This window comes from Podarcis vaucheri (assembly GCF_965113315.1).
Source record: "Podarcis vaucheri genome assembly, chromosome: 10".
Lineage (NCBI taxonomy): Eukaryota > Metazoa > Chordata > Lepidosauria > Squamata > Lacertidae > Podarcis > Podarcis vaucheri.
This window is the reverse complement of record NC_138748.1, coordinates 62,649,116-62,667,524: the sequence shown is the minus strand read 5'-3', so window position 1 is coordinate 62,667,524 and position 18,409 is coordinate 62,649,116. Positions and strand designations below refer to the sequence as shown.

The 18,409-nt window shown below is 41.5% G+C and overlaps 1 protein-coding gene across 1 annotated transcript in view; it reads left to right on the top strand.

The window, feature by feature from the left end:
* The first annotated feature begins 1,249 nt into the window (after positions 1-1,249).
* The window catches only part of ETNK1 (ethanolamine kinase 1), a 35,657-nt gene continuing 18,497 nt past the window's right edge, over positions 1,250-18,409 (top strand). The window contains exons 1-4 of the mRNA XM_082238968.1: positions 1,250-1,821; positions 13,926-14,185; positions 17,092-17,232; positions 17,663-17,805. Of these exons, the coding sequence (XP_082095094.1) occupies positions 1,612-1,821; positions 13,926-14,185; positions 17,092-17,232; positions 17,663-17,805 (754 nt within the window). The 5' untranslated portion in view covers positions 1,250-1,611. The remainder of the gene's footprint in view (positions 1,822-13,925; positions 14,186-17,091; positions 17,233-17,662; positions 17,806-18,409) is intronic.

Below are 18,409 nucleotides of genomic sequence, written 5' to 3'. Positions count from 1 at the left end.
TCTCGGGGTTCAATGCCATTTTGAACCTGTTGCGCAATAAACTCGGATCTTTGTACTTTGCTCCTGTGTCCGGCTGAGTTTCTTTTTCCTCCGCAAGGACCCGCGGACCTAGTCCGACGAGCCGGGTGGCTGTGCAACCACGCACCCGGAATTTTCCGTAACAAGCTGAAAGTTGTTGGTCTCTCAGCTGAGGCCCTGTAGTTCTTTCTTGGTGGAATGGCTGCCATATTATGACAGTCATAGGAGGAGACTGATGGGTGCTGATCTTTCAGCTGAGCCAATGTGCAGTCCCATTTCCTCCTTCTGTTATGATTAATCAAACTGTGATCATGGCAACTCTGCCTCAAATGAGTAAGACGTAAGGAAGACTTAAGTGTTGCATTAAATCCATTTGTTTGTTTTAGAGCATTGGTACCCTGCTCTTCAGCCTGAAAGCCTCCCACCCACACCCTCACACCCAGTGGCTTACAATCTTTATTTTAAAATGACACGCAAGGAAAAGGGGACAGGAAGGGAAGAGGAAAAATCAAACGTCAGACACCAATTTCTAGATAGTTGTTCCTGCAATGACCATCTGACACAGTGGGCTTTTAGCAAAGTTGGTGGAATGAGCCCTACTTGACCTGTGCACTCATAAAACGTTATTCACACGTGACATTCAAGTGTATGCAATCATTGGAACTGCACAGTTATTCCTATGTTCAAGTGTAAAGCCTGTGGATACCAGTTGAGCTGCAATGTTGACATGTAATTTTCCGCAGCAGGAGTATGATCTGTGCGCGCTGCGGCTGCGGACACCGAGCTCTGCAAATCTACAAAGGGATCTTCCTACGTCACACTCAATGGGCGTCTAAATCTGTGTACACAAATGTCTGAGCGTCAGACATGCCCACGGCTAGTCCCTTTGCTAGGGGTGGTGCTAGGTCCTTAAAGGACTTGGAGCAGGGTCCCTTGCAACTCTGTAATTCTGTCATTTTTGGCAAAAAAGGGGGGGAGTCATCGGAGAAAAAACCTGTCTGGGAAAAAGACACGCCAATCGTGGACCATATAACTGAATGGGAGGGAGGTTTGGGTGCGGGGGGGGGAAGAGAAGGGCGGAGACGCGAGCATTCCATTGACAGCGTTCCATTGACGGGGGCCCGCCCCCCGCGCTCTAGCGAAGCAGCCCCGCCCACACCCGTCTCTCCCGGCATGCCCCGCGGCGAGAGAACCTCGGCGGAGAGGTCTGCGAAGAGTGTGTGTGTCTGTTCGCGTGAAAGCGAAGAAAAGCATTGTGGGGGAGAAAAGCGAGGGCGGGGCCTACCAGAGAAACCCGCATCTATAAATAGGCTTGGTGGGAGAGGGGCGGAGCTTCCCCTTCCCAATCCGAGGAAACGGGGGAAGGGGCGTGGAGGGAGGAGAAAGAAAGGCGAGCCAGCCAATCGCCGGCCGCCTCTTTGGCTGCCTCCCTCCGCCAGTTGGTCTCGCGCCGCTCAGTTGCCGGCTGCTCCCGCTCGCGTGACGACGACGACGACGACGCTGCTGCTGCTGCCGCTCTTCTTCGCCCGCCGCCGTCTCGCCCTGCTGCCGAGGCTCCCCCGCCGCCTGCGCTCGCCTGCCGCCGCCGCCTCCATGGCCAACTACATCCACGTGCCGCCGGGCTCGCCTGAGGTGCCCAAGCTGGACGTCGTCGTGAGCGAGAGGGACCCCGCTTCGGGGGCGGGAGGCGGCGGCGGCGGCGATGGAGAAGGAGGAGGAGGCGGGCCCGGCTACCGCCGCGGGGCCCTCCGTCTCCTCAGCCAGCTGAGGCCCGCCTGGAAGCCCGAGGAGGTGACGCTGAAGGTAACGGCTGAGGCGAAGCGGCGGAGGGTGGCTGTGAGGGGGGGGGAGAGAGAGAGAGAAGCGGGAGGAGGAGGAGGAGGCAGGTTGTGGGGAGGGGGAGAGATGGCGGGCAGCCATTGTGGCGAGGCGAGGCGAGGGAGGAGTAGGAGCGGCGGCGGCGGCTCTGTCTCTATCTCTCTCTTTCTCTCCTCAGCGCTTCCCTCTTGAGGGGGAGAATGAGAGAGGAGGGGAGAGAGAGGGAGAGCGGCTCGGGCAGCCTCGGCTTCCATTCCGCTCGCGCAGCCCGAAGGAGGAGCAGGCAGGTTGGGCGTGCGCGCTGTGCCTGTGCGGTTCCCAACTCGTACATGGACTACACGGAGGCGCGCGCTCACACGCGCCCGTTTCTGTGCAAGGCGGGCGAGTCGGAACCCGAGCCGTGTTCTAATTATAGAGTTCGGGGGGGGGAGGAGGGGTGCGTGCTTGTATGGCGTGATACGCCTGTGTGTTAGAGAGAGGGCGCTTATAATCTAGTAACAGCTAAAATGATACACGATGGGGAGGAGGGTGTGTGATATGCCTGTGTAATGTATGTATGTGATACATATATATGTGTGTGTGTGATACACGCATATTAAATACAAGTGTGTGTAACATCCTTGCATGTAATATATATGTGCATCTTTGATATGCCTGGGTTTAATACATGTGTGTGAAATACACTTGTAATATATATGTGTGTTTATGTGACATGGCAGTCTGTAATATACGTTTACAGATAGGTAGCCGTGTTGGTCTGCCATCGTCAAAATAAAAAAATTCCTTCCAGTAGCACCTTAAAGACCAACTAAGTTAGTTCTTGGTATGAGCTTTCGTGTGCATGCACACTTCTTCAGATACACTGAAATATTTATTGTAATATACGTGTGTGTGTGTGTGTGTGAGAGAGAGAGAGAGAGAGAGATACCTGTAGGTATGTTTGAGCTTTTATTCCAGCAACGTAGCTCAAAGGATGCAGAATAGGGAGGAGTGCACATGTGATACACCTTTGTATCTGACTGAGCTTGTACTCTATTAATATAGCCTGAAGGATATAGGGCAGGGAGTTGTGTGTGTGTGTTGGTGAGCTTGTATTCTTGTAGTATAGCCTGAAGTCTTACGTGTACTTGTGGGTGTGTATACCATGCATATAGTGAAAGGGAGAATAAGCTTTCCGTGCTCACCTTTCCTTAAAAAAAACCTCACCTCTTGCTTCTCTCTTTCCACAGGGCTCATCTCTTCTCTCTCTTGCTTCCCCCTCTCAACCCTGTTTCATGAGGTTATAATTGTTTTAAAATGGGATTCACCCTGAACTGATTTGTGCAAAAATTACACATAAAACATGCTAGTTTGCAGGAACAGGGAAATGGAACAAGAGAGATGGGGGGGGGTAGGGCTGGACTGGGTTCCTTAGTATAGGTTGCCATGTAGGCTTTTGCAGTGTATAGCTTGAGAGGCAAAGGGGTTGCCATGTAGCAAGCACACAACATCCATACAAATCTCAATTGAGGAAGTCAGCATTTTTTATCTCGTCTTTCCAGAAAAACCATAAGAAAAACTTGAATTTCTCTGTCAAGTTTTGGCCCAAAAGGAATGCTGGGAGGACAATATGTTCTTCCACCCTTTCCCCAATGCACTTTGCTTTGTAGAGGGATTTAAGCATTACAATAATAAAGCAGCAGGAGTTGAGTGAATACTCTTCTGTATTTTCTCTGAGAGCATTTTGTAGTTATTCACGTTTTCCTTAAACAACATTGTCCCTGTCAAATCTTTTGCACTCTACTGGATAATTAAGCATGGGACAGCTTTAGGTTATCACTTTCACCTCAAGGAAAGGTGTTAATGAACTATTGCATTGCTGCAGCACATAGGGAATAAAGGCTAGATGCTAAACATTCTGAAGGAGAGCATGAATAAAGTGGCATGAGCTTGCATACAACTAAGTTACACTCAGACCCACTGAAATGAATGAACCTAAGTTAGTCCTTTCCTTTCAATGGGTCTTCTCCATGTATGGCTAGCATTAGATATAACCCCTTGTCTTCCTTTCTTGTCTCTTTCAAGTCTTTTCAGGGGCAACTTCACACTTCTAACCATTTTCTGCTTCAAAATGGGTGGTTACCCAATCTCAAAGAGGTTTTGCATTGTAGTAATAAACTTAGCATGTAAATTTGGTAAATTGAAATATCTATGTTAAGCAGCTTTATTTTGCACTTCGTGGTATATAGTTGTGTTGTTTTAAAGTGTGGGAGGGGAAGGGTTATAAACAGAATATAGCTGATATAAAACATTATACAAATATACCTTCTGTGGGTTAGCCAGAAAACTTTTGGGACTGGACCTAATGGTCAGGGGTCCCCTTTGCCCTTTACATTTACTGCAAGAGATGCATTTATAGTAATAGCTTTAAAAAAAACTTCCCTGAATCTCTTGGATCAGGTAGGTTACAGGCAAACAGATTTGACAGAGGGTTTTGGCTCCTTAGTTGGTCTTAATATTGGGATACCTTGTGGTCTTCATAAAAGTTGCTTTGTAGCTGTTATTTAAAAATTTCAACATTTGACTAGATTATTTTCCTGACATGGGTGTTGCAGAGCTTATTCGGCTTCTTGGTTAGGGATGTTGAAGATATGTTTATGCTTGCTGATGTTTGTACTTCTAAAAAATACACATCAGTGATGTAGGCTTATTTGGGAAATTTTCAGTTGGCAATGAGGGAAGAAATCTCATGCCTTGGAGTGATTTAATTTAGCGTGCCTTTTTAACATGTATTTAGTAAACAAATCATTAGTTTTTTGTCCCAGTATCTGACACATTTTATTTTAGAGTATTAATTCACATTTAATGTGGTTTAAATGTTTTTTATTGGAATGCTTAGGAAAATGCAAAATAGCATCTACTGCTCAAAAGTTAAGTTGCTGAAACTTGTTTACACTAAAATTTAGCAACTCAAAGAACTCTGACTTCCTGATGACAACTAATCTATTTCAGCAAAGTTCACTTCTTTTACACTTCGCTTGTCAGGGGCCCTCCAGTCTGATGTCACTACAGGCACAAACACCCTATTACACATAATTGACTTGTGCACAACCGCATATATATGCATGGTGCCAGGAAATACATAAATAAATAGGTAGATTCAAACCAGGAAATAGCAGGAGAGAGCTGGAAAATCCTAGTTGTTTGCAAGGAGACCTTTCCTGGACTCTGAAGAGGACTTCACTGAGGGCAGAGGAAGCCCCAGAGAGACCAAAGAGATTTGTTTAGGCTGTTCTGCCTCCCCGCCTAGCAGCTGATTTGCACGGCGGCGCAGCAGCAGCCTCCCGCCAGCCCAAGAGCTTCAACTCTTGTTGAAGAGGGAGATGTGTGGAGAGAAAGCTGTAGAGCAGGAGAAAGGGGCTTTTAGAGGGTGCTGTCTACTTACATGGTGTTTGTTTATGGGCACGGGCGCCCGGAACATAACCCCTGCATAAGTGGGGGGACGCCTTTACTAAAACCTTTTAGCTTGGGATTTCCTTTGACCTGCACGGCCAGTGTGGTGAATTCCATTGAAACCTGGATTCTTTTTGTTTCAATTTATTTACTTAAATATTATAAATACTGCATCTCTAAATATATGTTGAAGGAGGTAGAGCAGTATTAAAATAAATAAGATCAACAGCTCTAAGCATGTACAATAATTAAAAATCAATACAATACATAATCATAATCCCCTTTGCCTACAGATCAGTGATATTTATCTCACATGATTTCTAGGGATAATCACCTAAAAACATTAATTACAATATTGTATCTGCAGTTTAAATTATTACAAATTAACTTATGAAATACGTTCAAATATTTCCATTTGAAAATAAAGCATTAAAAATTATGCTTTGCAAAAAATTTACCCCACATCACTGACAGGGAGTATATATTATAATTATTATTATATTTATTTATACTCCCATATTTTTCCCTGGTGGGACTCAAGACACTATTAGAACTGTTAAAAACATAGAAAATAATCATTAAAAACAATTAAATACATATATATCTTAATTCTATTAAAACCATAGCTATGATTATAATAAAAATAGCATGGCACTAGTCATTTCATTAAAAACTGTCAGTTTCCAAAAGCCTGTTGGAACAAAGTCTTCACCTAGCTTCTCAAGGAGAGAGTTCCCAAGCCCTCTCCTTCATTTCTACTGATTATGCCTGTGAGGGTAGTCTCATTAGTAAGAGTAAATAGTGGTTAAACAGCTTAAATTTCAGTGGTACCTCGGTTAAAGAACAGTCCAGTTTACAAACAATTCACAAACTCCGCAAAACTGGAAGTAGTGTCCCGGTTTGCGAACTTTACCTCAGTAAGAACGGATTCTGAACGGTGGAAGGGAACCGGTGGCGGGAGGCCTCATTAGGGAAAGTGCGCCTCGGTTTAAGAATGGTTTCAGTTTAAGAATGGACTTTCAGAACGGATTAAGTTTATAAACTGAGATACTGCTGCATTAGTTTTGGCCTAGGGGCTATGTATAGCATTTATGATTAGGTATGATTCAAATAGAATATTCTAGAACAGGAATGTACTATAATAATAGTAATAATAATAATAATAATAATAATAATAATAATAATAATAATAATAATAATTAATAAATCTATACAGCCCTTCATCTGAGAATCACAGGGAGGTTTACAATATAAAACCACAAAAATTAATGGAGTTTCCTCCTGACCATTAGGATGCATGTCTTTAGCTGTAACATCCAATTCATTGTTTGACATGGATTATACTTGACTGGAAGTAGTTGCCCAATTCAGATGTTGTAGCAAGCTGTTAGAGAAAATTAGACATGGAGGAGGCAATCCACAGTGAGGGGGAAAGTATAGGATGGGGTGCATGAGTCCATGGCACATTCTCAATCCTCAAATCATGATTTTAAGGATTGTCCTCATCTACACATTACAGTAAGCCATAGTTGTTGTTTTTTTAAAAAAGCTAGTGTGCACTGTTCAAATTTGGTCCTCCGTGGCTAAGAGGAAACAAACCACAGTGCTGGCTTAGTTTTGCACGAGAAACGAGTGCTTGTTCTTCAAACTATGAGAGAAATTTAGGTACACATGCTGCTTAGTCACCGTAAGGCATAGTTTGTGACCGTGGCATTCCACAATGCATGAGTCAGTCTGTTTGAATTGAGCCATAGTGAATTAAATGTATTTATCCAGTTTAGGTGTTCTAGGGTATGCATCCAGGATGGATGACTAGCCTTGGAGAAATGGAGCAGTTCACGACTACTGCCAGACCACTTGATTTCTATATAGGTCATGCCTGAAGAAGCGTTGCCTCCTGCATGACCAGCTGAAAAGTGTAGTGGCCAGTTGACTTCTGTGCTGCCAGCAAACAAGAGGCTTTGCTTCCTCTAGCAAGGAAGCCAAGCAGGTTGGTGAATGAGTGACAGTGCAATCCTTCTCCCTCGCTGCAACTATTATAGGAGCCAAGTGAGCTGGCAGAGGAGGTACAGAGCAATCCATTCCTTCTATACCATCCCATTCGGTTACTGGAATAGAATTCTGTGTAGTCACCTTGGAATTTCTAGTTACCATATACAGGTATCTTGTGATTTAATATAAGGCTCCAATAAATGGATTTGTTTCAGATATAAATCCCTGAAATAGATAGCTTTCTGTCTGGTACCTTTCTTTACGAAGTACAAATTTGCATTCTCAAACAGGTGGTCCTCATTCACACTTCAAATGTGTATTTTGAATATGTACTTGAAAATGAGTGCATTTGCACTTAATTTTACAAGCAGTGTTAGTTGGCGCCATCCCTGATGAATTAGTTATATATGGTTCACATCGCTATTTTCAGTGAGTGCTGCTGCTCTTTATTGTGCATGTTGAGAAGAAGGCACTAAATAGTAATTATCTCATTTTTCTTAGTGTTGTGTGAGGAAGAATGACTATTGTGTTGCCTTTGTGAAAAGGATACTTTAGCCAACTATTTCTGTTAAAGAAGTTGCAAATAGTTACTTGAAGCTCTGGTCTATCTCTTTCTCCTAGTAGTTTGGAACTTCTGCTGAACAAACTTAATGGCTAGTGCCCATGTAGAGGTGAATCTGGTTGTGAGCTGTTTTGAAGAACACACCCATCGATCATATGTGATTTGGTTGACACAACCAACCAAACAAAAATGGAGTAGAATAATTAGAAGACCGAATATAAAATTAGATGAATTAAGGGCTTACATCTAAGCAATAAAATTCAGCAGTTTGCAACAGGATAAATGCTTCTACAGCTGATTTAACTAACAGTATTATGTAGTACACTGTCAGCTTTCAGCTGTTGGGACAGATTACTCCATAATAGAACAGAAGTCATAAAACCTAGTTTGATGCTTTTAATTTGATATGTGCTCTGTGCTGTTCCCTATATCATTTTATTATTTTTTATATATGGTTACAGGTTTTCTAAAAATGCTTTATACACTGTTGATGTTTGGGGGTGTTTACTTTTGTGAGCCACTCAGTTGTATGACGAGGAGAAAGTGGTATAAGAGATTTTAAAATGTAAATATATATATTTTGTGTGTGTGTAAGATTAGTACAGCCTGGACAACTGAGGGAAGACTAGTTCACTCAAGACCAGGCCATGGAAGTTGAGTGTTTTTTGCATGATATATTCTGGGTGGGTCTTTTATTGTAATATAGATTATGAAAGTGCCAACAAATTCTGGTAATATGAATGTGAAACTGAAGAGGGAAACAGCACTTCCTCCAGTTGTTTTATATCTTTTAGTGAACCATGTCTCTACCCTGTAGAATTTTCAGAAATGGCTATTCCTAAACTAAACTGCAGCAAGTTAGCTGAAGGTTGGCATACTAGCTCCATTGTAGAGGGGTGTTTTGTTTTTTACTTAGCAGCAGCATTATATTGCAGCTTCAAGTTTCACTTAGCCAGTGTACTAATTGCTATTTTGGAGTTATGTTAAGCTTTGGCATTCGCCTTTTAAAAGTCTAACCATTATCAACTCAGGTAGGTAGCCATGTTGAAACAAAATAAAAGAAATTCCTTCCAGTGGCACCTTAAAGAGCAACTAAGTTAGTTATTGGTATGAGCTTTTGTGTGCCTGCACATCAACTCAGTGGATTATCTTTAATTACAGCCTTTGTCATTCGTTACAGTTTAGAATAGAGCTTGACCTATTACCACATTCCTTTTTTCTAAGGCTGCTGTCCTACACACACTCACCTCAGTAGGACTTAACTTTTGAGTAGACCTGAGTATAGGTCTGTAAGCTGTTTTAAATTGTTCTCTCTCTCTATATATATATATATATATTTAAAAAATCCTGCTGTAACCTACTCTGGAACCTCAGGTTTTTGAATGTGTCCTTGAGTTCAAAAAGGTTGGCTGCCTCTAGGATGCACTCTCAAACTAGATGTGGTCACACGACTTCCTGGCTTGCATGATACGCTGTCATTTTCAGTGACTATTACCCAGCTACTTTTTTTTAACATTCAGAGCTCAATTCTAGAACCTGGAGTTATGGACAAATCTTTCATGCAGTTCTATGGTTTGGGATCTATTCTCCAGTGATCTGACTTTTTGAGACTTCCGTTACTTGTTCTGTTCACTTGCACCTTAAACCTTAGTACGTAATTTTTGTCAAATTATCTGGGTTCTTGCTGTGTTTGCATGAGAGCTGATACTCATTAGTTTTTTTCACACCACAAGTTTTGTTTAGCAGCACAAGTTTCTACTATGGCACCGACAATTCGGTTACTTCTACTTAGATAACTCTTAACCATAACCTTTTTGATGTAAAAATAAAACATTTCTCCTTTCCATTTTGAAAAGACAGGTACTATTAATAAAAAAGAAGAGATTATTACTAGAATGCTAATAGAATACTTGAATTGGTAAATAGTTCAGTGACATGTATTTTATGACATTATGCAACAGCTATTTTGTAATCTAGATTAGAATCATCTGGTCATGTGACATAATGTGACAAACTATGAGGCCTGGAGCAACTACATAGTAATCACATGTGAAAACTGAAACATGTCCTTTATGATCCTTTATAAGCAAATGGCTATAGCACTCTGTTTCTGGATTATTGTATAATTTGGTTTGCATGGGTCTGGGTGCTAGAGAAAGTAATTTAGATCTAGATTTGCTGTTTTGCTTTTAAACAGAATTGTTTGCACATTGACACACTGAGGAGAAACGAATGACTTAAAAGAATGACCCTTTAGCTCCAGCAATTAAAGCATTTGGATAAGTATGAAATTTATAGAGATGAGATTCTAATCCTCTTTCAAAGTATTGCTGCTGGTTGTCTTTTAAGAGTATTACAAATCCATGTAGAAATACCAATTAATTAAACTCCATCAATGTTTTAAATGCTTTTGTAGTTGTATCCTTTCAATAACCCTGTGGGTTGGGTAGGAGAGACTGGTTCATGGTCATAATAATGACTGTTAAAGCAAGAGAACTGAATTCTGATCCAGGTAGCTCACCTCATGTGCTATAGCTACCAATAAAACAGGTAAACCACACCTGCATTTTAATTTGGATGAAGTACTGCTTGTGTCATAGGCATAATTTTTGTGAGTGGACTTGAAATTGGCTTGCTTTGTTGGACAGATTTGGCACTTGCACAGTGTAGACAGAACTGCAGTTGGAGGTGTAACTTAGTTGTACAGTGAATCACTAATCACCCTCCCCACCTTGGCTGTCCATGTCCTAGGCATCTGTTTTGTGGAATACCTTTGTTACCAGCAGGCAGCCAAGCCTGAAGTCCATGCACTTAAAAGATTTACTGAAAAGGCAGTAGAATATTGCTGAGTATATTCAGCAAAGTCCCACAGTGACCTCCAGTGTCTAAAATATGTAATTGCAGGAAAGAAAACATTAACATAAGTAACGGACGAAGGTGCACAAGGGCTATATGACCCACAAAATGTGTGTGTGTGGCCGGCCAGCTATATGGCCCAAGAGATACTTTTGCAAGCATGGATTTGATTGTCACCCAACCGAATCTTCACCTTCTCAGGCCTTCACCCAACTCACTTCTATCACCTCACTTCATTTTCTGCGGAGAAGAAACTTCTACCTGCCTGTGCTTTCCCAGAGTGGGCTGCAGTGTCTGGAGGACTCTTGAGGGTGGGATGCAATCAGGCTATAGGCTCCCATGCATTTATTTTTGGTACCGTGCTGTCAACCAAGACCTGTCAACCTTGTTTCACACTAAATGGCCATTGTGGTAGAGTGAGTACCATGGATTTGGACTGAGGAGACCAGGGTGCAAATGGACACCACTGGATTACTGGGAAGATAAAATGGGGTACCGCTATATATACAGTAGCACCATGACATACTCAAAGGATGGGTCCTTGCCCTGATGACCCCATAGTTTAAATTTATATGAAGGTGAGGGATAAGAGATAAGGGTCACCAAGGGTAGATGTGTGCATTTGTAGTTAGACTTTATTTCATTTGTGGATGGGGATTTAAACCTTAATGGAAAGTCTTAGGTTTGAGGAAATTCTGGGAGGAAGTTAGACACAGGCAGCAAGCGAGAATTGAGCAGTTTTAGGACCACTTCAAAATGGCTGAAAGTGGTAGAGCTTAGAAAACGAAGACTGCATTTTGCAGTTTCCCATAAGTAGCTGTTGGACCCTCTTTACTCTTATGTATTGAATTGTTTTCAATTTCAAGCTATCTGCTAGTTTTGGATACAGTCCACAATGGGGGGGGGGAGCATGCAAGAAATATTTAGGGTGGAAGGGACTAGCACAACTGTGGTCTTCACAAGACAGGGTGCATCAAAATTGTTAGTAATACATTTTGCAGGCAGTGTTAATGTAGCATCTGTTTAAACATTGATAAAGATTGAAGTTACCCCTTGCTTGGAACTGGCAGTAATACTCCGTTAACTTGACCTCCCTGGCTCATAGATATTAGAGCAAGAAAAATGGCGCTTGAATGAGTCAGAATTGACTGCATTAACTTAGATTATTTCTGTGCATGTAGAATTCCTTAATGTATGTCATTAATCACATTAGTAATTCAGCAATTCATGTCATATTTTTGTATTCCATGTTGCTCATTTTAATTTCTGGTCTGTGTAAGGGCATAAATTCCAAATAAATATGCAATATAGCTTAAAATCATTATCTTAATGTCTATTATTAGTCTGCCTCTGCTGATAACTTTATGAGCAGGACTTTTCATGTGTTTCATTCCTTAATTCATAGTGTCTTCAGCAACTTCTCCAGGCAGTGTCATGCCCTGGTAAACAAGCCATTATATTAGGCAATACAGTTTTCATTGGAATATATTATTTTATTCTAGGAAATACTGTGTCATGCTAGAATATTGATCCCTTTTTGTGGGTGTGTAAAATATTGTGTATCCTGGGCCCTATACTGTAACTAACATGACAGTATAGTTCAAGAGATCACAGAAACCAAAACAGCTGTGTGTAAACATCAGTCCATCAGTGAGAAACTATACAAAAACACATGCCAATGAACCTGCTTTCAATTTCAACCTAAATAAATTGAACCACATGGCATACAGCTATTTAGGATATAAAATCCAAGGAGCTATAGGTGGGGTGGCGACACTGGGCGAGTGAGCAGTTTTTCTGTTTGTGGAAAACTAATTTATGCTACTGGCTACTAGAAACCTGATTATTATTTTTTAAACTAGCTTATCAGTGTGATTAAATACAGTGGTACCTTGGGTTACATACGCTTCAGGTTACATATGCTTCAGGTTACAGACTCCGCTAACCCAGAAATATTACCTCGGGTTAAGAACTTTGCTTCAGAATGAGAACAGAAATCGTGCAGCGGCGGCGCAGTGGCAGCAGGAGGCCCCATTAGCTAAAGTGGTGCTTCAGGTTAAGAACAGTTTCAGGTTAAGAACAGACCTCCAGAACGAATTAAGTTCTTAACCAGAGGTACAACTGTATCTCTGCATAGCTTTTGTGAATGCAAAAAACGTCAAATCAGTTCATTTAAAATGTTTTCTTATGTGGTCTTGTAACACTTGGGGAGTTGTGTTTTATCTTGTACCAAGAGACAAAGTTTGCTGCTCTGAGGAGTACATAAGTATTGTCATTCTGTAGCTGGTGAAAAATCTGTCTAGTCCAGCATCCTGCCACTATAAGGAACAATGGTTGGCAGCCCTGGGGAATGTGCCGGGGGGGGTGGGGTGACAATAGCCACTCTGTGTGCTCCTAGCATCTAATGCTGGATTTGCAATGTCTCTGAACAGAGACTCTATTTTCAGTTATTCCAGTTGACACATCCACTTGTCTGTTCTAAGCTAGTGGCAGTCAGTACATCTTGTGGCAATGAACACTGCAAAGCTAACTGAGAAGTACTTCCGTTCCAGTGTGTAAAGATAATAGTTCCTTCTCTGGAAGACTTTGCAAGGTGGCCACTTGGACTTATCCCTTTGTATTTATCATTACTACAAAGTAGACAAGTTTGGCTTGACCAAGGTATCCTTTCATCACAGAAGAGTACTCCAGCACTCGCTGCAAGAGGAGGTCCTCTTATTTGTCTCTGGAGATACTGCTTCTGAGCAACCACCTCTTTTGACCAAGAATGAAGAGGTGGACTTTCCATAAAGGGTTCTTGTCGGTGCTGAGTGCATCCTATGGGCCTGTCCTGCAGGTCTAACCTGAATTTGAGTGGATTGGTGGGATGCATTTGTGCACTCACCCTTGAGAGAGTAGTCAGGTACTCATTGACTTCCTTGGAGTATTTTGGTTTTCTTGTTCTATCCTCCTGCTTTGGGACTGAATCTGTCAATCACCAGAGGCAGGCACAGCATTGTGGGAAGCAGGCTCTGCCATGGTGCATTGCAGCATGTCAGTCTGTCCTGCCTTCGCGAAAGAGCACCTGTTCTCACTCTTGAGAAACAGGAAACCATGAATGACTATAGCCGTCCCTGCTTTATCTGTAAGCCATATTGAGGCCCTGTTAGGGGAAATAGGAGGGGTATAAATAAATATACAGTAGTAGTGGTGGTGGTAGTAGTAGTAAGTTTTAATTAAAACAAATCTGAATTACTCTTCCTTACAGGTATTTACAGATGGAATCACCAATAAGCTTATTGGCTGTTATGTGGGTGACGAAATGGATGATGTTGTCCTTGTTAGAATTTATGGAAATAAAACAGAGCTGTTAGTTGATCGAGAGGAAGAAGTGAAGAGCTTCCGTGTGTTGCAGGCGCACGGCTGCGCTCCACAACTTTACTGTACTTTCCGCAACGGCCTGTGCTATGAGTTCATGGAAGGCGAAGCACTGGATCCGGAACATGTTTGCAACCCAGAGATTTTTCGGTAAGCCCTTCAGCACTCTTTCTTCTAAAGAGGGATGTTAGGTATATTCCCATGCAGCATATTCCATAGGGCTCTCTGGTGCCTGATGCCCCATTCCTGAGACCTTGCTATTTTTGAGGATGAATAGATACTTAGATGATTGACCGTAAGTATAGGCAGCTGCTACAATATTGTATTGTATTGTTACCCAGCCATTCCTCTATTTGTTGGCTAAAACACTGGCTCATGCTGTGGTCACCTGCCATCTTTAACTACTGTAACTTTCTTTTTTCTGACATGCTTTTGTTACTTCTCTGTCCGTAATGGCTGCCAAAGCAATTCAGTTGCCATTGTTTGAACCAGGTGGCACACCCATTTCAAATGTCTTTACTGGTTCCCCATTGCTTCGGCCTCTGACACATTTAACTTAGTCTTTCCTTGACGTCTCTTCATGGACTTGCCCCTCCTTAGTTTTTTAAATCTGTCTTGCAATGTGTTCTTTCCATTGTTTCTCTAGTTTGGCCGTCCCCTGTCACCCAAAGATATCTGATTGTTTGCTTATTCTGTCTTTTTCTATCCTTCCTTGTTCCCAGAACTTTTCCAGAAATATCTGCATGGGACATTCAAACGTGACTATGGGGAACATAATAGACATTGATAAAATTACTTTTTCAAATTTGTGAGATTGGCCTGCCCAGCCTGATGAACTCCAGATGTTCTGGCCAAAACTCCCATCAGCCCCAGACAGCTTGGATAAGGGAAGATGGGAGTTGTCCGAAACATTTGAAACCAGATTGGGGAACCCTGTATTAGACTATTGTGAAGGCAGTCTGTCCATCTTCAGCCTGTGATGGCTCTAGGAACATTGTGGCACACTTGAGACTTAATTGGTTTTTCCTCTCTTCTCTGACAACTATTTAGGGCCAGATTTTAAAGTTTCATTTTACTTTTGACTGGCAGCAGGGCCAATTTGATGACTTTGTGATTAGCAGAGCTGTTCAGTCATAGGCTTGTTCTTCAGACCACTGGAAGAAATGCTGCTCTCAGTTTCATTAAGACTGGTGATAGGTTGCATTTTGGAGGGAACACTCCACAAGAGAGGGTGTTCGAAAAAGGGTATGAGGCTGCCATCTCTGCAGGCAACAGGTGACATAACTGGGCTCCTGAGCCCCACAGGTGTGCCGCAGAAAGATTGTAGTTGGTTAAGGGAGCCATGGACTCAAAAAGGTTTAAAACTTCTGCTCTAGCCATTACAAATATCCAGGTTTCTTCCATGCTGAAGCCTTAGAACTGACTGAACCATCAAGGACACGGAAACATCCTAAGCAATAAGCAAAGTTTTTGAAGTTACTGCCAGAGCAGAAACTTAACAAAATGTGGCGTTGATGGACAATAATTGCTGTTCTAAAGATGTCAGTAATGAGTGATCTTGCTTTATGGAGCATTTAATCTGCCTGTTAACAAATCCTATTGAACTCCTTCAGATTCATGTATACCACTGCATTTCAGTGTAATTTATCGTATTTAGCACAGCGGCTCATAACATTTTGGGGGGTCACAGATGCCTTTGAGAATCTGAAAGCTGTGAACCTCCTCCCCATATCCCCCTCCACAAGGGCAGTTTTCAAAGTAACAGGAAGGAGATCTCCCCCTTTCTGCTCAGTTCACGGACCTGCTGGGGTCCACAGGTGAGAAACCCCTGTTTTTTTTTGCAGACAAGTAGAAGCAAATAGAAGAATTTTAGGAAAGTCATCATGTATTTTATATTTATATCCAAATTATACACATTTTTTGCACCCAATTGGCTTTTAAGGTAATATATGGAAAAATTAAAATTTAATTAAATTTATAAACCAATTTCACAATCTTGAGTACAGAAATATAGTAAGTTCAAAAAAACAAAAACAAAAACCAGGAGCCTAATTAGTGAGACAGCTAGCCAGGATATTATGCATTTCTAAATGAGATGGCGTCTACCAGCTGCTGAAGGGAAAGTGCTGGACATGCCTCCTTGGGGAGGGAGGGAGTTCACATTTTGGATGCTGCAAGCAAGAAGGTCCTGTCCAGTGTTTGGTTCATCATACTTCTTGAAGGCAGTGGGATGCTACACAGCCTCCCAGGAAAGTCTAAATGAACAGGTGTGGAAGTGCAGGAGGCTCTGTAAGTACCTCTGTTCCAAATAATTTAAAGCTTTACAAGAGATAGTGAGGATCTTGAATTGGGCGCAGAAACAACTAATTTTGATCTCACAGTAGGGAGCAAGATACTCCAAGAACAGGCCCACACTGGCCCTGTGGCCTCCAACTGCAGTTTCAACAAGTTTTTTAAAAAAAGGTTGATCCACATAGGGTTTGTTGCAGTAGACTAACCTGGATGTGTTTTATGCCACAGAATGTGTTTTATGCCACAGATACCACTTGAGCACCCAGGAGCATTCTCAGTCTGCATACTGGATCCTTCAAGAAATCATATCCTCAGCCAGAACTGACTGTACACCTAATCCCAGATCAGTTTTCCTACTCATGTTTTTGAATTAAGTCTCAGCCTATTTAGCCTAGCCTCTCATGACCTCAGCTTCCATGAAACAGTCATTGAATTTTTGTGTGTGTGTATTTTTATACCCCACTCCTTCTCTCATGACAGCCCAGGGTGGCAAAGAGTAAAAATGCAGTGTAAAAAGCAAAACTAGAACCACAATACAAAATGCACTGAACAGTAATAATTAATATTAATTATGCAAATGGTGTCACTCCAAAGGCCTGCTGGAACAAATAGGTCCTAAGCTGCCATTTAATAATGACAATATTTTGTTACCTCCTCCCACCCTATTAATGTGCTTCTAACAGATTCTCAGTGTTCCGAGCTGAAATAATGTATTTGTAATTATACAAAGGATTTATTCTGGTATAATTTTGACTTTATTGCAGGCTCATAGCCAGACAGCTTGCTAAAATACATGCTATTCATGCTCACAATGGATGGATCCCGAAGTCTAACTTGTGGTTGAAGATGGGAAAATACTTCTCTCTCATTCCAACAGAATTTGCTGATGAGGAGTTGCACAAAAGGTGAATGCCTATTCTTGTTTCTATGATTGTAGCGTTCTAAAGCTTGTTAATGAAGATGGAAGTGTTAAACTGATTGTACCCATGTGCATTTCAGAAATGTAAAATATATCCATAGCGCTTTTCATGTTGCTTAAGGGATTTTAACCTGGGAACCAATTTCCCCACTGTGGAAGGATGTGAGGGTCCAGAATTGGCCTCCACAGTCACGGACTGTGCTAAAACCATGTTTATGGAAGACCATCTTACTCGGCTACTGTGATCACAGAAGAAGAAGAAGTTGTTGTTTATTGAGTAATATGACTGAAATAATGAGAGAATGGAGAAAACCACGTTTCTGATTAAAGTCTTGAGAATTGTTTTCTGTTGGTGCTGTCTTAAGTTTTGAAATGATTATTTACACATGTGCCCTCCCTTTTCTTAAATTCAAAAGGTTTATAGCTGATGTACCAAGTCCTCAAATTCTTCAAGAGGAAATGGCATGGATGAAAGAGAGACTGTCCAACCTGGGTTCCCCAGTGGTACTTTGTCACAATGATCTGTTGTGTAAAAATATAATCTACAATGGAAAACAAGGTAGGTATTGAACACAGCTGTAAGTAACCTTTAAGGCTTGTTTTGTATTGCCTGGGTGGATAATGACAACTGTACTTCGTTTTAAATAACATCTGACTATTTATACTTTATTACCATTTGTTGCTTGATGCAAACTTTGTGTCATAGCAGTTGTTGTATAGAATTGTTGCTGATAACGATAACTGATACTTTAATTAATATTTAATAGTTTACAGAAAAAATATTTTTTACCATAATAATTTTATTATTCCACTGTGTTGACAGCAGAAATTTCAAGCTGAATTGTTGTTGTGTAACTGTCCTTGATCCAGATTTTACTGTTTCAAACAGCCTTGGGAGCAAATGTCTCCAGGTTACTGTGTATTATCTTTGTATTCTGATTTGTCAGATATATTGATGACACCGAGGAATTCTACATGATGAATTCTACATGGTGAAGTATCTGGAAAGATACTTTCCAAGGCTCTCTTTATACGCTGATGATGAGGTACATAGGTATCTTTAAAGTTGAAGATTTGTTTGTAAATATATTTGAGGTCAGAGGTATTCTGAAGACTGGGAAATTGGATTTGTTTTCATTGTCAGTTTCAACTGTTTGTGTTTG